Source organism: Eptatretus burgeri, chromosome 9 (assembly GCF_056783735.1).
Source record: "Eptatretus burgeri isolate ZD-2024b chromosome 9, Ebu_testis_v1, whole genome shotgun sequence".
Taxonomy (NCBI): Eukaryota; Metazoa; Chordata; class Myxini; order Myxiniformes; family Myxinidae; genus Eptatretus; species Eptatretus burgeri.
The window spans coordinates 41,400,256-41,427,764 of NC_140969.1; the positions used below are offsets into that span (position 1 = coordinate 41,400,256).

Sequence of the window (27,509 nt, forward strand, 5' to 3'; positions counted from 1 at the left end):
TCATGAGCATGGTCGATTGATATTGCAGAGAACGGCCTGCTCGACTTGCACACCACAAACTTTCTTTGTTGGAACTGTTCTGCTACGTCGGGAAGTCGTGCTTCTAGCTTTGACATATCGCGTATATGGACCGGAAGCCACCTGCCATAGTGAGTGTGGTCGAGCGCAAAGAACCATGGAACAATTGCCGACAATGAAGCTAAGTACATTTGAAAGTTTCCTTCACGAAGCGATCTCACAAAGATCAAGAGAAGGAGCTGCATTTCCATAACAGTATGCCAGTACTTGAACTGGGGGCACTTTTCCTTCTGTCTCATGCACCAGTCTTCGCAGGACGATGGTTCACTTTCTGCTTGGCAGTATTCGTCATATGCCTGATGGAGAAGTATCCATAGAGTACTGCATGTAACGATGTGTACATGCCTGGCTCGTTTTACATGGGACGATTAGAGAAGAGATTCTGCTTTTCCTGGCGTAGCGACATCTGCATCTAAGGCGCTTGTCCATCCACTCCCATCCAGGAAATCCCCGATTGTCGATATATATGCCATCTCGATATGGAGCCCTCCAAGCATAACGACAAACTTGTCTTCTCCATACAACTCCGGCCAATTCCAATGAATGGTTTTAGCGATGGCGAACAGTGGTTAATCTGGCGTTACTACTGGAACCTGTCCTGGGTTCAGGAATTCCACCGCCTACTTGACAACGTCCATTGAATGTCGAATCATTCCAATGGATTTCGAATCATCTGGAAATAGAGGTAGGAGGGAATTGATGCTTGGCTCTATGTGTTCAGTGTGACGATTGCCGTGATATGCAGACCACGAAATTGGGTCGTCCGTGCTTTGGGTGTTATCACTTCGCTGCTCCCTTGTTTTTGTCCAGCCAAACGTGTTCATCTCCTCATGCAGTTTTCAGAAGGACGTCATTTGTTGCAGGATGATCTTCAGTTGGGGGTATCACTGGTTCCTTCGTTCTTAGTGAAACTGGCTTTACATTTGTATACGATTCTGGTAGGCTGTAGTGTGAACTGGAATGTGCAATTCTACCAGAGTTCTCTGTTGGAGTTCTCTCTCGTTCTGTACTATCTGATTCAGTAGCTCTATTTTGGAACAAAGAGATGCCTGTGCCATGGAATGATGTATGTGCAGTTGTTGATGTCGGGTTGGGGTCTATGTTGTCAATTGCTGCCGTTGTAAACAGATGTCTTCTCAAAATTAGTGGACATACAACTCCATCCTTCTCATACTGAGTAGCTGCCGCAGTCACCATATTTGTAGATATGTCCAGAACTCTGTCATAGGAAATGGAGACACCAAGATGGAATAAGGTTTCTACCAACTCACGCTTGCGGGTTTGTCCGTGAATCAAGAGCCCAAGATAGACAGGAAGAGGTGTTTCTTTGTCTGTGTTGTGACGTATTCCAGTTGACGAAGCCAGTCTCCTTGTCGAGCTGTTGAATTGAAGCAATTGTGCCACAGTGAGAGCAGATTGATGAAATGTGTCTGGGTCCTTGTTTTTTATATTTGTTCTATCGATTATCAAGCTAACTAGTGCAAGTAACGATTGTGGTATGGCTTCTTCCTGGCAGTTGTTTCCAAACGATCCAGCGAATGTTGAGGTTTTCTGTTGCATATCTCTTCTGACTATCTGTGCAGCCTTCGCTAGGCATATCGCTTCATCGTCGTAGTCATCCAAGGTTGCCTCTTTCAATGCTAGTCCAACATCATCTTCAAAGCTCAGCATCACATTGCGACCTTGCTTGAATGCACGAAGACCGGGTATATTGGCAAGTAGCCGTATCTTCAAGTCTGTTGAGTGAATCTGACCAGACTGTTCAACGCCAAAATCGAGAAGCCGTTCACTGTAGAGCTGGATGAGATCTGCAAGACGAAACACCGGGGCAACATTATCGTCATCGTTTCGTGTATCTTCAATGAAACCTACAAGTTCAGCCAGTGCTAAGCCATGGGACACTTTGTCAGATATGCCTATGTTAGTATCTTCTCCACTCCTAGTGCTAGCATTGTACAACTTGACAAGGCATTTGGCATGATACCGTGCATCTCGAGCTACAAGATCGCCGCTGCTAAGCTTTCCTATCAACTTCTCATCTTGCAATTTGATTGCATAACGCTTCACTCGTGCTGTGACCTTTGGCATCATTGCATCATGTAGTGGCTGCTCTTTGGTCTCTGGTTGGGCAAAGAAAAAGCATGCGTTTTTTCTGGTTTGATCGAGATCACCATCAATGTGCGAGGAACCTTGGCGGGTATAGTGGGACTTGCTTTGCTGGCCTTCGCTCAGGTTTTCAGATGTGCACATTGTTGATTCCAATCTGGCTATATGACAAGATGAGCACTTCAATCTGCATGAATTGTGCCACTGGGCCTCGTGTGCTTCTAGTGCATTTCCAATACCAGTACCATCATCGAGTTGTGATATGTCAACTGGAATAGGTTGTTGTTTCATTTCGCTGAAAATTGTCAAATTGTCGCCCAGGGTTTTGTAACCTGCACCAACACCACTAGCTTTCCTTGATTTTGCTGGGCAATGGAGCACTTCAGATGTAACGCTTTGGCAAAGACTACACATTGTCCAGTCAATAGGTTTGGGAACACTGATGGATGGATAAGCTCCATGGATAAGCTGACATTTCTTCTTGGCCGACATGTTCAAACCTGGTTATTCACCTGAAATGCAGTTGAATGTACATGTATAATGTTTAAATTCATAATATTGTGCTCTTAATGGAGTGCTTGCTCATGGCTATGAATAGAAAAATATATTATCCAAATAACATTCTAATTTGATTATTTCAGAATTAATTACACAAAATCTACACACTTTGGCAGTCATATTCCATTTATATTAAGAATGGAACACTTCATGTACAATCTGAGTGTTTAATCAGTTTATATGGGTATGAAAACATAGATATAGACACATTATACAACTTTCTATGTCAATTATTGGCAAAGATATTGCGATTTTTAAAATTTCACAACCAGTGGTGGCGGCCATCTTGGATTTTTGCCCATATTTCCAGAACAACGAAAAATCTGGCTTGGCACTGTGATGTACTGAATAGAAGATGGTTAGCAGGCAGACACGATGCGGAGGAACAGTCGAGCCGGGCTGTGGTGATCAAGTGCGAGCGCGAACGTACTCTGCCCGTGGCTCTCCTTTATTGCGTATTAGCACACTCACGAGCCGGACGACTCCAGCATTACTACGACGCCTCAGGCGGCGCGCACACCTTATATTCCTTGCAGATACGATGACCACTCCCACACCACCATGCCCTTCCCCGTAGGCCCGCAGACTCCACCACACTCCTCCCCCCTAAAACTATGATTATTAAATGATCACCATCATAAGAAGCATAAACAACACGAAGGACTTCGGTATAATAATCATGAAAATAAAATGAAAACAGCGAAGTATAACAGCACACCACATCATATAATGCGTGAAAGCGAGTTAAGGGAGCTGCCACGGCCAGATTCCGAAGACACAGCACCTTCCAAACTCTGGCCGCGTTACCGATATGAAGCAGCAAGGGGAAAAGCACAGCAGCCCTACACAGCGGAAACGCCCCCAGGCGGCTCATGCTGACATGGCCCTCGCCGAGGCCGTGGCGATCTCTCGAGCCAACCTCCCCCGGCACCATCAAACGCCTCCGGCCCACTCCCCCCAGGCAGACCCGACGTAGATAAACATTCCGAGGCCGGAAGCCCGCTGTCTGGAAGCCGTGGCGCCAGCGCCAGCCTTGATCGACCTTGGCCGGGGGCGCTGAACAGCGCCGCTGGCTGTACGCACTTAATGCTCCAAAATAACCCACGCACCACAATCAGTTGAGACGCCAATGCCCGTCTAAACGGCCTTGAGCGAACACAGAGAGCTGCGCTCGCAACTAGAGGTGGGGGTAACGCCGACCAGCACACCAGTCTTGGTCCCGAGTCGACCTGCGAGACCCACACGGCAGCTAGACGGTAGCAATTCCATTTAAACCACACTTCAATCATAGGCTCGTTATAAATCACTACGAATATCATTCGAAGCATTGCAAACTCATTTTTCCGTACAGCGCGCTCTTTTGATAAAATCCCAGCACATGACAAAGCAACAACCCGCGGCCCGGGACAATGGAAGGCCAACCCAACCTTTTTATTCGCCACCACCGCTCCCAAAGCCCCCACATCACATTGATCATAATACAAATCCCATTGATTGATCTCCGCCAAATCCACTTTCACACGGGAACTGCTGGCATTAATTTCAACAACGTTAAACTGCATCACTAGAGCAAGGAAAAACATATGCCATGAACAACAACCCACAGCCCACATCACGAGTCCGTTTCTTGGTTGTCGACTCGATGTTGTGACTCGCGACTCCCTTTAACGCCACGGGCTCACCGCAACCTGTCGCAGCTGCCCGAACAACACCGGCGCGCATTGCCTCACAAACGCTGCCGAAACGCGGGAACTCATCGCGAGAGCTGATACGGCTCTCGCCGCTCCCGAACCGCACATCACTGCCGCAGGCAGCAACGAACGGTCGCTCCCGTTGCATCGACGCGGCCCCCGCCGCCAGAGCCTCGCCCTCGGTACTCGAAGGCCTCGAAGAGAGCACTGGCACATCTGGAGGTACGAAGCGGAGATCCAGTCCGAGGTGCGCCAGCCAGTCCCGACCCAAAAGGGCGGGCCCCTCCCCTCGTACAACGAACACCGAGAGCCGGGCGCGTCGACCCCGGTAGCGCACTGAGACGTCGGCCCTCGCAAGCGGTGCAATCGCTTCACCGGTGTACGTGTACAGCGATAAGGCCGTCTTGACTAGGCGAATACCGCGAAGACCACGAGCCGCCTGCTCACCCATGACCGACACCGCAGCCCCGGTATCCACGCAAAACACGGTCGGTTCGCCATTCACTTCGACCTCCACCGTGAAAGTCGTCGTCATCTCCGAACCAACGGAAAACAGACTCAACCGTGGTTGCATCTCCCGCTCCGGCTCGCCGGCATCGTCATGCCCCGGTGGCAGGCCGATCTCGAGGTCACTGGGGTCCTCCCGCACCTCGTCATCCAAGACCCCAACGGAGGGCCCCGCCATCCGACACACACGCTTCAAATGTCCCACCTTGTGACAATGCAAACACACGGTGTTCTTATACGGGCACATTTGTCGCAGGTGCGGACCCCCACACCCCCAGCACCCCCGGAAAGCCCCTTCGCTCCCGGTGCGACCGTGCTGCGGTGCCCCTTCGCTCCCGGTGCGACCGTGCTGCGGTGCGCGCCCTCGTCCCGCACCGCCAGGCGCGCGTGCGACCTGCGGCACTTGTGCGGTCACCGCGTGGACCTCGGGATTAGCCGACATGCCCCAGCTGGAGCTACTCATTACGTCCTGGCCAGCAATGGTGCGGACATCCGTGAGTGTCTGCTCGACAGACGAAGCAGTCGCGACCGCCGAGTCGAATGTGATGTCGGTCAACCGCAGGATGGCTGCTACCATCTTTGCGTCTCGCAGACCAGAAATAAAACGATCTCTGAGCCGTGCCGGATGCTCCTCTGTCGTGAACTTGCACGGCACAGCCGAATGCTTCACCCGTGCTACAAAGTCTGCAACGCGCTCCTCGCCACCCTTAGCGAGGTGATCGAACTGGAACCGCGCGAGATGTAACGACTTCTCTGGCGCCAAGTGGGTCTTCATTTTCGCCACGATGTCCTGAAACGATAGCCCGTCATCACTGGGTCTATTTGGAGCCACCAAATCACTTAGCAGCCGGTAGTGCTCCGTTGATAGCGAGGCGAGCAAGATCGCCTTGCGCTTCTCTTCATCCTCTACATCATTCGCGCGAAAGTAGCAACCAAACTGTTCAGAAAACAACTCGAATTCATCTCCCCCGAACACGGGTACGCGTCCGTGCGCCATGCCCCGACCTTCTGCCATGCTGGTGCTGGCGAGACCCTTGGCTCCGTAGCTTGGAACCGCACGGGTTACTTGCCGCCCTGCACACGCCGATCCGAAGATCCTCGTCAGCCAACTGTGATGTACTGAATAGAAGATGCTTAGCAGGCAGACACGATGCGGAGGAACAGTCGAGCCGGGCTGTGGTGATCAAGCGCGAGCGCGAGCGTACTCTGCCCGTGGCTCTCCTTTATTGCGTATTAGCACACTCACGAGCCGGATGACTCCAGCATTACTACGACGCCTCAGGCGGCGCGCACCCCTTATATTCCTTGCAGATACGATGACCACTCCGACCACTCCCACACCACCATGCCCTTCCCCGTAGGCCAGTGTGGTGGAGTCTGCGGGCCTACGGGGAAGGGCATGGTGGTGTGGGAGTGGTCGGAGTGGTCATCGTATCTGCAAGGAATATAAGGTGTGCGCGCCGCCTGAGGCGTCGTAGTAATGCTGGAGTCGTCCGGCTCGTGAGTGTGCTAATACGCAATAAAGGAGAGCCACGGGCAGAGTACGCTCGCGCTCGCGCTTGATCACCACAGCCCGGCTCGACTGTTCCTCCGCATCGTGTCTGCCTGCTAAGAATCTTCTATTCAGTACATCACAGTTGGCGCGAGCGCGAGCGTACTCTGCCCGTGGCTCTCCTTTATTGCGTATTAGCACACTCACGAGCCGGACGACTCCAGCATTACTACGACGCCTCAGGCGGCGCGCACACCTTATATTCCTTGCAGATACGATGACCACTCCGACACCACCATGCCCTTCCCCGTAGGCCCGCAGACTCCACCACAGGCACTATAGCTAAAATCAATTTATATGTTCTTAGCATGATTTGTGCCAATTTTGGTGCTTTTACCACAAAACCCACAATCGTTTCACATATCTGCCACACTAAAACTGGAGAAGCCTTGCAAACTCCTAAGGAGGATGGACTTGTATCACTTGAGAGAGATCTCAAAGACTTCAATGCTATCAATGTCATGATTAGTCAGTTGAATGATGGCTCAGGTATTGCAGCAACTCTTCAATCGCATTAGGCTAGGTATCACAAAAGTTGCAGGAGTTATTGTAGTAGTGCTCGTGTCAAATGGGCAAGAGAGAAGCTCGACAAAGAAGCCGGCTCTCAGAATAGTCCCAAAAAAAGCAGGTCACCTGGGGAATTTCAGCCTCGAGCCAATGTGTTGTGTAATCTGTGAGGGGGGGGGGGGACCAGGCCAACCTCCACAAGGTAGTAACCGATGTCGTAGATGCCAATCTAAAGAGTTGGGTGAAGACGAACAAAAACTTTCATTTACTTGGCAGACTGGTTACCGTAGCGTCTGATGCACATGTGGCTGATGCCGATTATCACCATCAGTGTTATCTACGTTTGTGAGACTCCGCTCGCGCTGCTGAGCGACTGGAATTGGTGGGTCCCACACCTCCGCCATTCGATCCCATTATCTGCGCTCAAATTGTAGCCCTGATAGAACATTCGGACACCACCATATTTAAGCTCTCAGAGCTACGTGAGATGTATCAAAAGCTTATGAGTGATCAAGGTCGCCCATGCAGAGACAAAAAAGAGCCACATTCAACTCGATACAAGGATCACCTTCTCGACCTCCTACCTGAATGGGCTGAGTTTTCCAAAGGGAATGAAGGCAGGAAGTATATTTACATATCTCACAAACTGAAGGTGGTAGATGAGCTAGCCAAGACATATAGTTCTCAGATTGGTCAAGAGGACGCACTTACGTTCATGCGGGCTGCGGTGATGATGCACAAGTTTTGTTTAGAGTCAGGAGCCTTTCGACGGCTCCTTCCCCCTGAACTGACTCACGGCTCCAGTCAACGAGGAGATGAGTTTCTTCAACTTAGTTCTCCGGGGCCCGTCAGCTCTTCATGGACGCGAGAAGATCGGTGGCGACGCCAATCTGGATGCGCGGGAGAAGATCGCATACAACATCTCACAATTGCTCATCTACAATACTAGTAAGGGTACGCACCATGCAATCAAGACGTCTGCAGTATGGCAAAACAAGGAGCGAGAAACCCCCTTCCCCCTGTATTGTGGCCTCAAGGTGCACAGACATGCACAGGACAAAAAACAGATTGGGATTAACCAAGAACAGGGTATCTCGGTATCGTACAATCACGTCATGGAAGTGGCCATGGAAGTGTCTCCCGAGCGAGATGTTGCACGTGCGGTGTGTGCTTGCCACGCTCAGGATGGGGGTGGTGGTACCCACCAACAGCCATCTCAAGGTCTTCACCACCCACGATGTGGACAATATAGATAGCAAAGCTCAGGGCAACTTTTCACTGGATGAGTTCCATGGATATGTCCTGGGCGTACATAGCGGCGTTTTGTCAGCAGATGTTATTCCCGAAGTATTTTAATAAAAATTGTTCCTGAAAAATTTTTGTTGAATTTTTAGTAGTACCATTTTTGATCTTTGACCTTTGAACCCAAAATGGGGTGACTATGACCTGAAATCATCAAAATGAGATCAGAATCAGATTCCCTGACCCTGAAAACCCCTAAAAAGTGGCATTATTCATGACTCTTGCCCTTTTGATTTTTTTTAACTACGATTGACCTCTAATCCAGATTGCGGCCATAATTGGATTTCGCCAATATAGCTGCCCCGGGGGGCGCCAGTCTAAAAATCGAAAAAGTATGGTATGGGCAACATATGGGCCAAATTTGGTGCTTTTGGAAGAATCTGAACTAAAAAAATCCCTAACATCCTTGACTAATAGCCCTAATCTGGTGTCTGATATTGAGGGCCTCCAACCATTGTCAGAAGAGCAGAAACAACGTGTCTAGAGTAGAGTGACCATGTCTGAATCCAAACTGATGGAGAAAAAGATTTGATGTCAAAAGTGATGATGGATTTCCATGTCCTTGCTGTTGATTGGAAACTAATATGTTTATAGTTGAGATGATGTTTTTGCACCATGTTTGTGTAATGCAGTGATGTTACTTCACTTCCAAGCAGATGGAAGATGACCTTTGGCAAATGACAGTGAAAAGAGCAGAAAGTGGATGAGCAGCAGAGCAGGTTTTTAAGACATGTCCCCTGATGCCGTTCCACCCAGTTTCAGAAATCAGTCGAGTTCAGAGAACATTGTAACTGACAAAAATTATTTAAAAGGTCACTTTTAAATCTTGACTTGTTTCATTCTTAAAATTGAAATTACATTAAATAATTGTATTGGTAAACCAATTTGAAAATTGTTGCACAATCAAAACAATAACTCCTAATCTTGCACAAACTGAAAGACTCTGAAGAACAATCCCCAGAAGCATCTCTAAAAAGTGCCGTTGCCTTGAAATGGTTGGCAACTACTCGGGTCAGGGTATTCATATTCACATTTATGATGGACAAGCCACTAAAATAGTTTACTTTTGACAGAAAGAATCCTTAAATATGGGTCTAGTTTGTTTTGAAATTCTCCTCATGTTGGGAGTGATTAAAAGACAGTTTTTTTTTAACATCAATTTATAAAGATGGGTCTGTTTTTGGATGAAATTTTCTCAAAAGGCTTGTTGAAACGATATCCTTTCATCATGGGCATTGACCACTCTGTCAGAGAAAGTCATTTTTTTTTTAATGTTTCACAATTTTAATCTGCAACATGCAGTCTGGTTATTCTCCTCTTGAAAATAAACTGGCTTGGAAGAGTTTATAAACCATATGTATGGATAGAAACAATTATTCATTCATCTTAAAGAATCAAATTTTTTGCTTTGAAAAGCAAAGCATGCAATTTGCCTTTTTGTTAACACAAGAGTCATTCCATCTGAAATCACCAAATTTAAGAAAATGTTCCCAGTTGACCCCCTCAGATTTACTTTAAACTTTCATAAAATAGTTCCCAGGTATCAAAATGAAGCTGCGCAAAATTGTAGGTCCATAGATGCGGTCAACTCCGAGATATTGAGGGTTGAAAATGTGGTTGTGGCCCTATTTTTATAGTCGCTGCGAGCATCACAAAACGAACGGCTACTTTTAAACTCCCACAACTTTCTAAATATTAATGCAAGAGCCTTGAAATTTTCAGAGATTATTCTTCTATAACTGCTCTGTAAGAAACAAACATAAAACTGAGTATATCTATTAAATTTTATGACCTGATCAGTTGAAATCCAGAAAAAAAAATGTTGGTTTTGTATGAAGACCCAACTTTGAGACCCTATATATTTTTATTGACCCATCCCAGAAGCTTCAAATTTTTTCATGTAATAACTGTATGGTAGTAGTATTCAAATACATGTTTACTTTTCTTAATCAGTCATATATAATAGTCATGATCCCTCAAAAATTGAAAATTTTCATTTTTCCCTGAAATTCAGGTGAGGATTGCAAATATATGACAAGGTATACCACTTCAAATTGTTCACCATTGGAAAGAGCATATTCAAGTTTACAAAAGTGTCAAATATCAAAGTGGTATATTTTTTTTTAAATATATTTTCTATTTAAAAAAAAAAAACTCGTTAACACAGTCGTGAATACATGAAGTGCATGGTGTGGGCACCATGGTAATCATGAATGATTAGTTCTATGATTCAAATTAATAATACAAAAATATATCACATACTGCAATAACAATGTAATAAAACATTTCACGTAAATGATTTGAATAGGTCCTTGATCTGCTTTTCCAAGTCAGGTGCGAGCTTGTACTGCCTACCAGTTGACGTTAGGGGAGCATCAATAACTTTCATCACATGGACCAAAGGAACCCAACAAATGTCCTCCCTTGAATGTAACTATATGCATCAGCAGATCAGCCACTATTCCTGAGTTCTATTTTTAGCCCCAGCCAGATGAGTTGAGCTCTTGCTATTTACAAATGAGAAAGAATGACAAATTCAAATTTCAAAGTATTGTGTTCATGGTATCCTAATAGCAGATGATATGTTTGTGCATTGTATATACATGTACTACATGTAAAAGGACTGTTCATTAAATAGCACACACAACGCACAAAGCACTGGCAGTACATCATTTATTCAAATATTTTTAATATTGATAGAAACATTATACCACTTTGATATCAGACACTTTTGTAAACTTGAATATGCTCTTTCCAATGGTGAACAATTTGAAGTGGTATACCTTGTCATATATTTGCAATCCTCACCTGAATTTCAGGGAAAAATGAAAATTTTCAATTTTTGAGGGATCATGACTGAAGAAAAGTAAACATGTATTTGAATACTACTACCATACAGTTATTACCTGAAAAAATTTCAAGCTTCTGGGATGGGTCAATAAAAATATATGGGGTCTCAAAGTTGGGTCTTCATACAAAACCAACATTTTTTTTCTGGATTTCAACTGATCAGGTCATAAAAATTAATAGAGGTATACTCTGTTTTATGTTTGTTTCTTACAGAGCAGTTATAGAAGAATAATCTCTGAAAATTTCAAGGCTCTAGCATCAACATTAAAAAAGTTGTGGGAGTTTAAAAGTAGCCGTTCATTTTGTGATGCTCGCAACGACAATAAAAATAGGGCCACAACCACATTTTAAACCCTCAATATCTCGGAGTTGACTGCATCTATGGACCTAAAATTTTACGCAGCTTCATTTTGATACCTGGGAACTATTTTATGAAAGTTTAAAGTAAATCTGAGGGGGTCAATTGGGAGGCCTCCGGTGATGTGAGGTGGAATGACTCGCTCGTATACATGAATAAATCTATACTGTAAAAGTAGTCTTTGGCACAAACTAATACGTGACTGTCCAAAAGTATGAACACAACTGCAGGGTGGCCATTGAAGTGTCTCCCGTTATCCTCGATGTTTTCATACCATGCTTCTCAATGAATTGAATCATATTACACAATACAAGAGTACCAAATGCTGCGCTCGGGGGTCGGGAGAGAGAAAAAGGAAATTCAAACATCTTCCCACTCCACCCAAAAACAAAATGATCAAATTTACTCAAAGTACTTAAGGTAGGTCGTAAAACAACTGACCAAAACAAACAAACAAAAAAAAAAAACCCAAACAAACCTGCATATTAATTATCAATCAAAGAATGAAACTTGTTCAGAAATAGCCTTAGAAATTTGAAAAACAATTTGCTTTTACAAAAATTGAGCCCATAATTGAAGAGTTTCATTAGAAAACGAGATATATCTCGATTCGAAAAAGATACATCTCCATTGTTGTTCGATTCGAAAAAGATATATCTGTATTACGTTGTCAGACTGCTCGCATTTTAAAGATTTTTTTTCCTTTTTTGACATAGTATGTACAATCGACTACCATCTAACATAGTTACATTGCCAGTAACTTGTAATTGGTGGAATTAGCCTTTAAGAATCAAACTGTAATTGTGCCACCACATAGCAACTATTAAGAGAGATAAAAATTTCAATTAAAACAGAATACAATTCATAAGCAACTAAAAACAGCATATTGTATGACCCACCGCCCCAACAACTGCAGAATGTCCAGCTCTACGAGGCAATATGAATGTCCTGAATGATACAGAATCAAATGCTTCTGTTACAACAGTTCCAATGGGGGGGGGGGGAAGGGGGGCGGGAACAACAAAAAATATTTTTGCAAAATGGCTGTTGATCAGTCACTGATCTGCACCGCAAACTCAATGCAGAAGAGAAGAGAGGATTTGGAACTGATGAGTTCCCATTCCACTGTGACCTTTAACTGAAAGAGACAGGAAAATGTAGATCAATTTAAAATGTAATTCAAGCGAGTTGTGCACAGAAAGTATGTTTATCCACTCATTCGGCAGTGCATTAACAATCTTATTCATGCCTTATGAAGAACACACACACACACACACACACACACACACACACACACACACACACACACACACACACACACACACACACACACACACACACACACACACACACACACACACACACACACACACACACACACACACACACACACACACACACACACACACACACACACACACACACACACACACACACACACTTTTACTAAGAGTAAACTTACAAATGCAATTTTTACATGTGGAAAAATGGCCACTTATTCCCTTTCCCTTGATATTCATCATAGAATGACACACATGCATTACATATTGATCAGAGCAAAAAAAATATTGATGATTGTACATGTGCCTTCAGAAAGTATTCACACTCCTCGACTTTTATCACATTTTGTTGTGTTACAGCCTGAATTTAAAATGGATTATATTTCAATTTTTTGTCACCAGTCTACACAAAATACCCCATAATAGCAAAGTGAAAACAAGTTTGTAGAAAATATTACAAGTAATTTAAAAATGAAAAGCTGAAATGTTTTGAGTCAATAAGTATTTAACCCCCCCACCCCCCCCCCCCAGTCAATACTTTGTAGAAATGCCTTTGGCAGCTATTACAGCTTCAAGTCTTCTTGGACATGTCTATCAGCTTTACAAATCTGGATTTGGGGATTTCCTCTCATTCTTCTTTGCAGATGTCCTCAAGCTCTGTCAAGTTGGATGGGGAGCATCAATGAACAGCAATATTCAAGTCTTTCCACAGATTCTCAATGCGATTCAAGTTCTCAGATTCTCAATGCGACCTAGCGTTATGAGATTCAGATTCTCAATGCGACTCAGGGACTTTCACGATCTTGTTTTGAAGTCATTCTAACATTTTTGTCTGCATGCTTGGGGTCATTGTCCTGATAGAATATAAATCTTCACCACAGTCTGAGGGCTTTCACACTCTGAAGCAGGTTCTCCTCAAGGATTTGCCTGTATTTGGCTCCATTAATTGTTCCCTTTATCCTTACAAGTCTTCCAGTCCCTGCTGCTGTAAAGCATCCCCAGAGCATGATGCTGCCACCACCATGCTACATGGTAGGGATGCTGTTAGATAGGTGATGAGCGGTTTTGGTTTCTGCCAGAGTTAGCTGTGCAGTTCTCCCAGAACCAAAATGCGTGTCAAGAGGCAAAGAGAAACACGGGTTATCAGAACGCCACCAATGTCAATGTCAAACAAGCTTTAAATCCAACCACCGCACACCAGGCCTGTCCACGCATGTGCAGACACAATATAGCAATAAATCACACATCCTCCTCCTCTTCAGACAATTAACATCATTTTAAACCCTCCCCCAAAAACAATTGTAATCCTAAATTCTCCAGAAATGCCCATCCATGGCTTACGGTCATGTAGTACACAATATATCAATGAGAGCAATGAATACTTCAGTCTTTGTACATTGCATGCTTTGGCCTTAAATTATTTTTACAGCCACAGCAATCTGGTTGTTTTGGTTTTCAATCTCTTTGTGGGTAACGCCTCCTGACGGGCTCTGGAACAATGTTGACTTTGGGGCCCTCAATGTCATCCACTGCAGCATTGCTCTCCTCAGGTATTTGTGTGTCGCTCCCCTGATGTTCAGGAGTTTCCTCCACTTCTGCTGAAAAATCTTGATGACAACCTCGAAGCTCGGTGTCTGATCTGGTCGGCATGTCGCTTCCACATCTGCATGCCTCCAGTTGACACATCCACAGTGTATGAAACAGGACCCATTCACTTGGCAATGTAACTGGGTACCCACTTGTCAACCGAGCTGTGATTTTGAACTGAAATATATTGTCCAATTTCAAACTCCTGAATTGTCCGCAAATCTTGAGCTAATTTTTGTGACAGCTGTTTATGCTCAACTGTGGTATTGATGTTGGGTACAACCGTGTTTTTACATGTACAGAGTTTCCTGTTCATGAGCATCTCTGCCGGTGTCTGTGTCATTGTGGACTGCAGTGTTGTGCGATAACTCGAGAAATCACGACACGTGAGTGTGCAAGGGACCACTCATTTTACGCAGTGGCAATTTCAGTTTGCACCGCACGTTCCACTCACCCATTTGTCACTGGATGGTATGGAGCATTCCTGACGTGTCGAACTCCATTCTTTTTCACAAATCTTGCAAATTCTTCGCTCATGAAACACGGCTCATTGTCTGACAAGAGTTTGAGGTCTGCTGTGTGCATCGAATGCTTTTCGCAATTTGTCAATCGTGACTTCACTCGCCATTTTCAAAGTGACAAATACTTCAATCCACTGAGTATGCATCGACCATAATGAATAGCATCTTCCCTTCAACTGAAATATATTGTCCAATTATATTGTCCAATATATTGTCCATAATGAATAGCATCTTCCCTTCAACTGAAATATATTGTCCAATTTCAAACTCCTGAATTGTCCGCAAATCTTGAGCTAATTTTTGTGACAGCTGTTTATGCTCAACTGTGGTATTGATGTTGGGTACAACCGTGTTTTTACATGTACAGAGTTTCCTGTTCATGAGCATCTCTGCCGGTGTCTGTCATTGTGGACTGCAGTGTTGTGCGATAACTCGAGAAATCACGACAAATACTTCAATCCACTGAGTATGCATCCACTGAGTTGCATACTTTCAATCCACTGAGTATGCAAAGTGACAAATACTTCAATCCACTGAGTATGCATCGACCATAATGAATAGCATCTTCCCTTCAACTGAAATATATTGTCCAAATATATTGTCCAATATATTGTCCATAATGAATAGCATCTTCCCTTCAACTGAAATATATTGTCCAATTTCAAACTCCTGAATTGTCCACAAATCTTGAGCTAATTTTTGTGACAGCTGTTTATGCTCAACTGTGGTATTGATGTTGGGTACAACCGTGTTTTTACATGTACAGAGTTTCCTGTTCATGAGCATCTCTGCCGGTGTCTGTGTCATTGTGGACTGCAGTGTTGTGCGATAACTCGAGAAATCACGACACGTGAGTGTGCAAGGGACCACTCATTTTACGCAGTGGCAATTTCAGTTTGCACCGCACGTTCCACTCACCCATTTGTCACTGGATGGTATGGAGCATTCCTGACGTGTCCAACTCCATTCTTTTTCACAAATCTTGCAAATTCTTCGCTCATGAAACACGGCTCATTGTCTGACAAGAGTTTGAGGTCTGCTGTGTGCATCGAATGCTTTTCGCAATTTGTCAATCGTGACTTCACTCGCCATTTTCAAAGTGACAAATACTTCAATCCACTTTGAGTATGCATCGACCATAATGAATAGCATCTTCCCTTCAACTGGACCCGCATAGTCGACATGTATGCATGACCATGGTTGACTAGGGTGCTCCCAAGGATGCAGTGGTGCTTTGGAAGGAAGTTTCTGGAATGCCTGACATTCATGACATCTTTTAACTCTTTGCTCCAAGTCAATATCCATTCGCATGGCATCACATGTATCTTCGTGCCAAAGCCTTCATCCTTGCAATACCTGGGTGGCCCTCATGCAACCTGCCAACCCTCTGACGTCAGCATTGGGGTGGCAGTACCACCCGTGCTCCCCATAGCACACAACCTACATTAACACTCAGTTCCTGCTTATGACTAGCGAATAGTTTGAACTCTTCCTGTGGCAATGTGCATGGCCAATCCCCGATGATGTACTCACAAACGCGGCGTGAAAGCACAGGGTCCCTGCCTGTCATTAGCCATACATGCGTAGGGGTGATCAGTGAACTCTCCATCGTGTCCATCAAGAGAGTAACTTCTCCTGGAATTGGAGCATCAGGCCCACTCAGTGCACGTGGAAGATGGCTCAGCGCGTCGGCATTGGCCATGTCAGGTTTGTATATGATATGACAATCGTAGGCTGCAAGGGTTAATGCCCAATGCTGAACTCGAGGTGATGTCAATAACTAGCAAGGGCTAGTGGTCTGTATATATTTGAAAGGCATGGCCATTCAGATAGCTGTGGAATTTCTTAACTCCAAAAATTACTGAGGCCTTCCTTATCGACCTGCGAGTATCTGCACTTTACATTACTCAACATGCGCGAAGCATACCCGATTGGTCTCTCTGTCCTATCTGGCATTATGTGTGCCAGCAATGCTCCGACATCATTTGGAGTGGCATCACATGACACCACTAGTTTCTTGCAATCATCGTAATGAGTCAGGACGTGTGTGGATTTCAGCAAGCACTTTGCCTTTTTGGAATGCTCCTTGTTGATCCTTATTCCATTGCCAGCACACCTCCTTCCAAAGTAGGCCATGCAGAGGCTCAAAGGCAGATGCTAAATCCAGCAAAAACTTGCTATAGTAGTTCAGTAGCCCAAACAAGACCTCCAGTTCTTTTACATTCTTTGGTGCAGGTGTCTCGGTGATTGCCCTGACCTTCTCATCTGTCAGCTGTATCCCGTTTACAGTTAACATGTGGCCGAGGTATTGACTTCAGCAGCAAGAAAAAAAGCCCTTATGTCATTGTAATCGCAATCCCGCATCTTGCAACTTCAAGACGCTCTTAAGGTTGCAAAGATGGTCGCTAATGGAATTTCCCGTTACTAACAAATCATCAAGGTGGACCACGACTCCTGGAATCCCCACCAGCAAATTTTCCATTGGGGGTTGGAACACAGATGGCACTGTTGACATGCCAAATGGTAAGCATGCATATCTGAACAATCCCCAATGTGTGTTTCTTGTGACAAATTCACGTGAAGTTTTCAACAAGACCAACTGCTGGTAGGTGTGGCTTATCTGGCTTTGTGAAGGGTTTCCCCCCAGAAAGTTTTGTGAGCAACTCATCAATGTCCCTCCTCCTCCTCCCCTCCCCCGACTCTGTCTCTGTCTGTCCCTCCTCCTCCTCCCCTCCCCCGACTCTGTCTCTGTCTGTCCCTCCTCCTCCTCCCCTCCCCCGACTCTGTCTCTGTCTGTCCCTCCTCCTCCTCCCCTCCCCGACTCTGTCTCTGTCTGTCCCTCCTCCTCCTCCCCTCCCCCGACTCTGTCTCTGTCTGTCCCTCCTCCTCCTCCCCTCCCCCGACTCTGTCTCTGTCTGTCCCTCCTCCTCCTCCCCTCCCCCGACTCTGTCTCTGTCTGTCCCTCCTCCTCCTCCCCTCCCCCGACTCTGTCTCTGTCTCTGTCTCTGTCTCTGTCTCTGTCTCTGTCTCTGTCTCTGTCTCTGTCTCTGTCTCTGTCTCTGTCTCTGTCTCTGTCTCTGTCTCTGTCTCTGTCTCTGTCTCTGTCTCTGTCTCTGTCTCTGTCTCTGTCTCTGTCTCTGTCTCTGTCTCTGTCTCTGTCTCTGTCTCTGTCTCTGTCTCTGTCTCTGTCTCTGTCTCTGTCTCTGTCTCTGTCTCTGTCTCTGTCTCTGTCTCTGTCTCTGTCTCTGTCTCTGTCTCTGTCCCTCCTCCTCCTCCCCTCCCCCGACTCTGTCTCTGTCTCTGTCTCTGTCTCTGTCTCTGTCTCTGTCCCTCCTCCTCCTCCCCTCCCCCGACTCTGTCTCTGTCTCTGTCTCTGTCTCTGTCTCTGTCCCTCCTCCTCCTCCCCGACTCTGTCTCTGTCTCTGTCTCTGTCTCTGTCTCTGTCTCTGTCTCTGTCCCTCCTCCTCCCCCCCTCCCCCCTCTCTGTCTCTGTCTCTGTCTCTGTCTCTGTCTCTGTCTCTGTCTCTGTCTCTGTCTCTGTCTCTGTCCCTCCTCCTCCTCCCCTCCCCCGACTCTGTCTCTGTCTCTGTCTCTGTCTCTGTCTCTGTCTCTGTCTCTGTCTCTGTCTCTGTCTCTGTCTCTGTCTCTGTCTCTGTCTCTGTCTCTGTCTCTGTCTCTGTCTCTGTCTCTGTCTCTGTCTCTGTCTCTGTCTCTGTCTCTGTCTCTGTCCCTCCCTCCTCCTCCCCTCCCCGACTCTGTCTGTGTCTCTGTCTCTGTCTCTGTCTCTGTCTCTGTCTCTGTCTCTGTCTCTGTCTCTGTCTCTGTCTCTGTCTCTGTCTCTGTCTCTGTCTCTGTCTCTGTCTCTGTCTCTGTCTCTGTCTCTGTCTCTGTCTCTGTCTCTGTCTCTGTCTCTGTCTCTGTCTCTGTCTCTGTCTCTGTCTCTGTCTCTGTCTCTGTCTCTGTCTCTGTCTCTGTCTCTGTCTCTGTCTCTGTCTCTGTCTCTGTCTCTGTCTCTGTCTCTGTCTCTGTCTCTGGCTCTGTCTCTGTCTCTGTCTCTGTCCCTCCTCCTCCTCCCCTCCCCGACTCTGTCTCTGTCTCTGTCTCTGTCTCTGTCTCTGTCTCTGTCTCTGTCTCTGTCTCTGTCTCTGTCTCTGTCTCTGTCTCTGTCTCTGTCTCTGTCTCTGTCTCTGTCTCTGTCTCTGTCTCTGTCTCTGTCTCTGTCCCTCCTCCTCCCCCTCCCCGACTCTGTCTCTGTCTCTGTCTCTGTCTCTGTCTCTGTCTCTGTCTCTGTCTCTGTGTCTGTGTCTGTCTCTGTCTCTGTCTCTGTCTCTGTCTCTGTCTCTGTCTCTGTCTCTGTCTCTGTCCCTCCTCCTCCTCGCGTCCCCCGACTGTGTCTCTGTCTCTGTCTCTGTCTCTGTCTCTGTCTGTGTCTCTGTCTCTGTCTCTGTCTCTGTCTCTGTCTCTGTCTCTGTCTCTGTCTCTGTCTCTGTCTCTGTCTCTGTCTCTGTCTCTGTCTCTGTCTCTGTCTCTGTCTCTGTCTCTGTCTCTGTCCCTCCTCCTCCTCCCCTCCCCCGACTCTGTCTCTGTCTCTGTCTCTGTCTCTGTCTCTGTCTCTGTCTCTGTCTCTGTCTCTGTCTCTGTCTCTGTCTCTGTCTCTGTCTCTGTCTCTGTCTCTGTCTCTGTCCCTCCTCCTCCTCCTCCTCCCCTCCCCCGACTCTGTCTCTGTCTCTGTCTCTGTCTCTGTCTCTGTCTCTGTCTCTGTCTCTGTCTCTGTCTCTGTCTCTGTCTCTGTCTCTGTCTCTGTCTCTGTCTCTGTCTCTGTCTCTGTCTCTGTCTCTGTCTCTGTCTCTGTCTCTGTCTCTGTCTCTGTCTCTGTCTCTGTCTCTGTCTCTGTCTCTGTCTCTGTCTCTGTCTCTGTCCCTCCTCCTCCTCCCCCCCACCGACTCTGTCTCTGTCTCTGTCTCTGTCTCTGTCTCTGTCTCTGTCTCTGTCTCTGTCTCTGTCTCTGTCTCTGTCTCTGTCCCTCCTCCTCCTCCCCCCCACCGACTCTGTCTCTGTCTCTGTCTCTGTCTCTGTCTCTGTCTCTGTCTCTGTCTCTGTCTCTGTCTCTGTCTCTGTCTCTGTCTCTGTCTCTGTCTCTGTCTCTGTCTCTGTCTCTGTCTCTGTCTCTGTCTCTGTCTCTGTCTCTGTCTCTGTCTCTGTCTCTGTCTCTGTCTCTGTCCCTCCTACTCCTCCCCCCCACCGACTCTGTCCCTCCTACTCCTCCCCCCACCGACTCTGTCCCTCCTACTCCTCCCCCCCACCGACTCTGTCTCTGTCTCTGTCTCTGTCTCTGTCTCTGTCTCTGTCTCTGTCTCTGTCTCTGTCTCTGTCTCTGTCTCTGTCTCTGTCTCTGTCCCTCCTCCTCCTCCCCCCCACCGACTCTGTCTCTGTCTCTGTCTCTGTCTCTGTCTCTGTCTCTGTCTATGTCTCTGTCTCTGTCCCTCCTCCTCCTCCCCTCCCCCGACTCTGTCTCTGTCTCTGTCTCTGTCTCTGTCTCTGTCTCTGTCTCTGTCTCTGTCTCTGTCTCTGTCTCTGTCCCTCCTCCTCCTCCGACCTCTCTGTCTCTGTCTCTGTCTCTGTCTCTGTCTCTGTCTCTGTCTCTGTCTCTGTCTCTGTCTCTGTCCCTCCTCCTCCTCCCCCCCCCGACTCTGTCCCTCCTCCTCCTCCCCCCCACCGACTCTGTCCCTCCTCCTCCTCCCCCCCCACCGACTCTGTCCCTCCTCCTCCTCCCCCCCACCGACTCTGTCCCTCCTCCTCCTCCCCCCACCGACTCTGTCCCTCCTCCTCCTCCCCCGACTCTGTCCCTCCTCCTCCTCCCCCGACTCTGTCCCTCCTCCTCCTCCCCCGACTCTGTCCCTCCTCCTCCTCCCCCCCACCGACTCTGTCCCTCCTCCTCCTCCCCTCCTCCGACTCTGTCCCTCCTCCTCCTCCCCTCCGACTCTGTCTCTGTCTCTGTCTCTGTCTCTGTCTCTGTCCCTCCTCCTCCTCCTCCTCCACCGACTCTGTCCCTCCTCCTCCTCTCCACCGACTCTGTCCCTCCTCCTCCTCCCCCCACCGACTCTGTCCCTCCTCCTCCTCCCCCCACCGACTCTGTCCCTCCTCCTCCTCCCCTCCCCCGACTCTGTCTCTGTCTCTGTCTCTGTCTCTGTCTCTGTCCCTCCTCCTCCTCCCCTCCCCCGACTCTGTCTCTGTCTCTGTCTCTGTCTCTGTCTCTGTCCCTCCTCCTCCTCCCCCGACTCTGTCCCTCCTCCTCCTCCTCCCCTCCACCGACTCTGTCCCTCCTCCTCCTCCTCCCCCCACCGACTCTGTCCCTCCTCCTCCTCCCCCCCCACCGACTCTGTCCCTCCTCCTCCTCCCCCCACCGACTCTGTCCCTCCTCCTCCTCCCCCACCGACTCTGTCCCTCCTCCTCCTCCTCCCCTCCACCGACTCTGTCCCTCTGTCTCCTGTCTCTGTCTCTGTCTCTGTCCCTCCTCCTCCTCCCTCCCCGACTCTGTCCCTCCTCCTCCTCCTACCCTCCACCGACTCTGTCCCTCCTCCTCCTCCTCCTCCTCCACCGACTCTGTCTCTGTCTCCTCCTCCTCTGTCCTCCTCCTCCTCCTCTGTCTCTGTCCCTCTGTCTCTGTCCCTCCTCCTCCTCCCTCCCCGACTCTGTCCCTCCTCTGACTCTGTCCCTCCTCCTCCTCCCTCTGTCTCTGTCTCCTCCTCCTCCTCCCCGACTCTGTCCCTCCTCCTCCTCCTCCCCTCCACCGACTCTGTCCCTCCTCCTCCTCCTCCCCTCCACCGACTCTGTCCCTCCTCCTCCTCCCCGACTCTGTCTCTGTCTCTGTCTCTGTCTCTGTCTCTGTCTCTGTCCCTCCTCCTCCTCCCCTCCCCCGACTCTGTCTCTGTCTCTGTCTCTGTCTCTGTCTCTGTCTCTGTCTCTGTCCCTCCTCCTCCTCCCCTCCACCGACTCTGTCCCTCCTCCTCCTCCTCCCTCCACCGACTCTGTCCCTCCTCCTCCTCCTCCCCTCCACCGACTCTGTCCCTCCTCCTCCTCCTCTGTCTCCCCTGACTCTGTCCCTCCTCCTCCTCCCCCTCCACCGACTCTGTCCCTCCTCCTCCTCCCCTCCACCGACTCTGTCCCTCCTCCTCTGTCTCTGTCTCTGTCTCCTCCTCTGTCTCTGTCCCTCCTCCTCCTCCCCTCCACCAACTCTGTCCCTCCTCCTCCTCCCCTCCACCAACTCTGTCCCTCCTCCTCCTCCCCTCCACCAACTCTGTCCCTCCTCCTCCTCCCCTCCACCAACTCTGTCCCTCCTCCCACAGAGGAGAATTTTTTTTCTTTCTGGTAATGGAATTTTTGTTTCACAGCAGCGTCTCCTCTCCCCAATAAGGCATACCTTCTTCATATCCTATTAAAAATGTGCAAAATGACATACTTCACCATACCATATTGGTCAGGAATTTATCTCAGATCAAAAACAGAATCACTATCTCTCTTGCAACCTATTTTATAAATTGTTATTAATACAAGTTCAATCAACCTTTCAAAAAGATGATATGTAAACATAGCAAGATAACTCATTGTCTATCTTGTTAACGTACAATGTGGGAGAAGCTACAAGAATTCATGTGACAATTAGTTTGTTGTTCACCACTTCTTCCCAATGGCATATCCAGGCAATGCATGACGTCATTGCTGGGCGCCAAAGCAAGGGAGTACTCGGTTTTCACTCAGTTTGTTTTCTTGTTACTTGCAAAATTGAAGATTTTTCAAGTATATGGGTCAATCGATTGTTATTCTGGCTGTCTGCTTGTCTATCCATAACAGGTCAAAAATTTTAACTGATCTTCACCACATGGTAGAGTTTGTCATAAGGAAGAAGCCTATTGTTTGAGGTCTAAAGGTCAACATTGGCCAAGGGTCAACAGCTAAAGTGTATTTATTTTTCTGAAATTTGAAGATAATTTGCATATGAGGTTACTGAATTCAACCACCAATTATTTTGAGGTCAAATTTGTTTCATGCATTTTGCAAGTACAGTATTATGCTCTGCATGACGTCTTTTTGTTACTTGTAAAATCAAAGATTTTTCAAGTATATTGGTTCGGCGATTTTGTTATTCAGTCAGTCTGTCACCTACAGGTCACAATTTTAAACAAAACTTAACTTGGTACCGTTTGTCATAAGGAGCCTATTGTTTTTGAGGTCAAAAGGTCAACGAAGGCAGTATTTCTAAAATCCTCAATTTTCATCTGAATGACATGAAATTTGAAGAGAATTTATATTTCAGGTCACTGAATTCAACCAGCCAATTATTTTTGAGGTGAAATCTGTTTTATGCATTTTTCAAGTATCGTGCTCTGCATGACATCTTCTTGTTTGTTTGTCCTGGTGATATCTCAGCCATCCTTTGATCTTGGAAGCTTAAATTTGGGGAGAAAAGTGAAGATGTGCTTTGGCAAAAAGTTTTAAAATTTTTTAATATAATCAATTAATTGTCAATTTAATACTTATTTTATTTCTCATCCTGGCAATATCTGAGGCACCTTTTGAGCAAGAAAGCTCATATTTGGACATGACAGTGACCAAGCAATTTGGCTAACAAGGGAATTTTTGATTTATTGATCAATTATTGTCCTTCTTGCTTGTCAGGGCAACTCAGCCATCCTTTGAGCTGGGAAGCTGAAATTTGAAGACAAAAGTGAAGATGTGCTTTGGCAAAAATGTTATTTTTTTTGATTAAATCAATCAATTGTTAATTATCGATACATTTTAGTTCTCATCCTGGCAATATTTCAGGCACCTTTTGAGCAAGGAAGCTGATATTTGGACATGACCGTAACCAAGCGATTTGGCTATAAAGGGTATTTTTGATTGATTAATTAATCAATCAATTTATTTAATTTTCAAAAAGTTGCAGATTTGGATGAACCAGTGGTAGTTCAAGTATGCTATTCGGCAATCGATTGAGAAAATTAGTTATTTTAAGATAATTATTTACTTTAGTTAATCATGCAATTAATCAATCAATTATTGTACACCTCTCCCTCCCAATTCCGACTCCATATGCTGCAAGGGAGCATCGCTGGGCACCCCGGCGATGTCACGCACTGAATGATTTATTATTTGGCATGGGGACAGTGTACTTCGAATGTACCGCTACTCATTATAGATATATTCATTATATCAGAGCGCCCACAAGCACACACATTGGCATGTAAATGGGCCAGCCAGAAAAAAGGGTTACGTTCCTGGATGGGTTGTCACTCCATTGCAGAATACTCGACTGAGGGTGGAGATTTTTTTTAATTTGGGCAGGGTGCCAGTGATAGCTTGCCTACTCTCTACGAATGGCATTTTGGGATCTTTAACCTCCACCAACTGCCAGTGGACAAGATAGTTTAAAGGCTATCTGATGGACAACACACATTGATGAATCACCCTGCCTGTGAAGCACCAGGATAACAGCTTATAGCTGGGCAGAGATTTAAACCGAGGCTGGACAGCTTGCAGGTGAGTATGGTACTGCACATTAAAATCCATGAAGGTATAAGGGGATAAAGGTAAAATGGAGGACTCTAGGTAAGCCTCCCCCTCAAGTCCCCCTGTCAAATGCAAGTCGAACCGAACCATTTTTTCAGAGAGAATTTTCCCCCGTGCTTCCCTTCTGTATGGAGAGAGAGAAAAAAAAAAAAAAGAGGAAAAAAAAAAAAGAGAAAGAGAGAAAGAAAGAGGGAAAGAGAAGCCCTGGAATCCCACTAAATAGTGACCCTCATTTGGTGCCCAGCATAAGATCCCAAAAACCTACACCCCATGTTAATCTTGGAGCTCCATTGCATGACAGTTCGGGGGTGAATGAGGTCATTTTCGGCTTCGAAGCCTCACGGGGCGCAGCTCCTTCTTGGGGAGGCATCTGCACACCAATGGGACTGCTCAGGAATGCCTATAGAGCGTTTTCATTTGATTTCTAGCTCATTCTTCGCATAACCTCTATAAAATAGCTGCAAAGGATCATTCTAGGAAGGCTATGATCCAGAGTCTGTCAGTCCTCAAACCAGTCGGTCGCGCTGCCGCGGTCATCCATGAGAGGTCAGACAGTCTTCTCCTGGGTGTGAGGAGGGTCTAGACCTGGAAAACAGCATGAGGGGAAAGGAGGCCTCACATACAGACTTTCTCACAGGTTCAGTCTCTCCAGTCTAGTATCTCGTCTGCTGTGAACACAAGAAAGAAAGAAAAAAAACCCAACTAAATGAGCAACTGCAGATACACACCCCTTCACTCTTCCTCTTCTGCATTATATTTGCACCTCTTCACTCACATACCATAGACAACTCTAGTTTTCTTCCTTCTTTCCTCCTGCCCCTCCCCCTCCTCATCTAGTGACTGGGTTGCGTTGGTCAATCAACCGCACCAGATACAGAAGTCACCCACACCTCAACCTTTCTCTCCTTTGCTCTCCAGTTTCCGTGTGTGTGTGTGTGTGTGTGTGTGTGTGTGTGTGTGTGTGTGTGTGTGTGTGTGTGTGTGTGTGTGTGTGTGTGTGTGTGTGTGTGTGTGTGTGTGTGTGTGTGTGTGTGTGTGTGTGTGTGTGTGTGTGTGTGTGTGTGTGTGTGTGTGTGTGTGTGTGTGTGTGTGTGTGTGTGTGTGTGTGTGTGTGTGTGTGTGTGTGTGTGTGTGTGTGTGTGTGTGTGTGTGTGTGTGTGTGTGTGTGTGTGTGTGTCTGATGGCACCTGTAACGTCTGCACAAGACAGTAAAGTTTGTATCGAGTTTGCTCTGCACTGTCTTCTTTTGAAAATAATTGCATTTCTTTTGCTGCATCTCAGGAATCCTCACTTTCCTTGCTGTACATATTGTTGTGTAATAAAACCCTTTATTTTTCACATGACTTTCTTCACCCTCGCTTTATAAATAAATTGCTTGCATTGTTAATTATTCAATATTTCCTAAACTAGAACAGTTCATTCTGTCTTTTCCTCCAGTAGTCCAGCATGGACCTGCTAAAGTACGTTAATACAAGTACGCATCGAGGGCATGAGACGCCACCCCCCCTCCCCCTTTGATGCGGCCATCCACTCCCAAGGCATCATGCGAGGGAGTGGAACCTTGCAGGATTGGCATTACAAATTAGCGTTCATGGTTCCCTCGCAACCTGCTGCATGGAGTTTGTGCCCAGCGACCTCAGGACCGGGCGTCCGGGAAGGACAAGCCTCAAAGCCCCTCGTGGCAAGCCTCGAACCCCAGATCAGCAACAATATTTTACGATGCTGAGAAAAATCAGTGAGAGCTTCATCATAGGTCGAGGAAATATTGAATAATGATAAATGCCAGGTAATGGGCCAGCTAGAAATAAATAAATAAATAAATAAATAAATAATCGTTTAAAAAAGAAAAGAAAAAAAGAATAACTTACATCAGGGTAACTTCGCTTCACAGGTAACGTGGAGACATAGCTGTATGTTTGACCAGCTTTGATGGGGCAGTTTATACCGCTCTTACAACCATCCGTTATGGGGATGGGAAAGGGGAGAGGAATATGATCCACCACTCCATACACCTTTGCTTCACACTTGGTGCTGTTAACCTCTGCAAAACAGCATCACGCTTGGTTAATAACAGTTGAACCAATACAAGATAGATCAACATTTGAAATGCATTTACTCTTTCCTATAAGTCAATCTTAAGCAGAGAAAGTCAGAATAATGGATGACTTACCACTGGTGAAAGTAACAGTGATGGTGTAGTTTTTCCCCTTTTTGAGGATACAAGGAGATTTTGGACAGGAATCAACACGTACTTCATGAACCTTGCCAACTTTCGAACCTAAAAACGTAAACAGTAATAATGAAAGGAGAATGGAGGATGATTATGTGATGGATTAACAACATTAGGAATACGAGGCTGGAGGAGGACTCTATGGAAGGTGAAACTGGAAATAGTTGTGGAAAGGAGGAGGTGGAGAGACAATTGATTTGGGTGCAGTTTAAGATGCCAAATCCACAATCATTCCTTTCCTCTAAAATAACCCTCTTTCCCCACCGACTACAACCACATCTCCTCCACCTTTAAACATTTTTTTTTTTTTACAGAATCTAAGGGTCGCCAGAGGAGCTGCAACATAAATCATACAGACACAAGCAGATGAACACAGCCGGTGAAGTCTTCCATGGCATGCTAGGTATCCGTGATGCCACTTTTCTCTCCACACTCAGTGGGGTGCAATTCCATCTTCCCCAAGACAATTTGATGACTTGTGGGATTTATCTAGTGCCCGAATGTGTCTGCGGACGTCCTCCTGCAGTTGGGTTACTTATTAGGGGTTGGTGGCAGGATTTGCACTTGTCCCACCGTAAAACCCTTCATTCCACAAAACATTCCAGAAGCATAAAAGAAATCTGAAAACCCACTCCATGGGAGTACCTCCTGTGCAGCTTCCCTTCACAGGGCAACCCACCGGATGACGGGATTGGGGCAAAGCCTTCGGGACCCCCAATCTTTGATAGGGGGGGAAACATTTCTGGGTCGGATTGCGGGAGAGTGTATTGGGGTGGTGCTGAGGTGTCATCCATCAGACGGCGGTCTCCTTGGAT

General features: G+C 46.7%; 2 protein-coding genes across 2 annotated transcripts in view; both read right to left on the bottom strand.

The window, feature by feature from the left end:
* Positions 1-121: 121 nt before the first annotated feature.
* On the bottom strand, positions 122-3,547 carry LOC147020006 (uncharacterized). Its single transcript, XM_085894926.1, has one exon. The coding sequence runs from the start codon at positions 2,674-2,676 to the stop codon at positions 907-909; it is 1,770 nt and encodes a 589-aa protein (XP_085751052.1). The 5' UTR covers positions 2,677-3,547; the 3' UTR covers positions 122-906.
* A 6,898-nt stretch (positions 3,548-10,445) lies between these two features.
* NPC2 (NPC intracellular cholesterol transporter 2) overlaps positions 10,446-27,509 on the bottom strand; it is a 29,383-nt gene continuing 12,319 nt past the window's right edge. The window contains exons 2-4 of the mRNA XM_085894927.1: positions 26,635-26,742; positions 26,333-26,505; positions 10,446-12,647 (exon numbers count right to left, since the gene is read on the bottom strand). Of these exons, the coding sequence (XP_085751053.1) occupies positions 12,561-12,647; positions 26,333-26,505; positions 26,635-26,742 (368 nt within the window). The 3' untranslated portion in view covers positions 10,446-12,560. The remainder of the gene's footprint in view (positions 12,648-26,332; positions 26,506-26,634; positions 26,743-27,509) is intronic.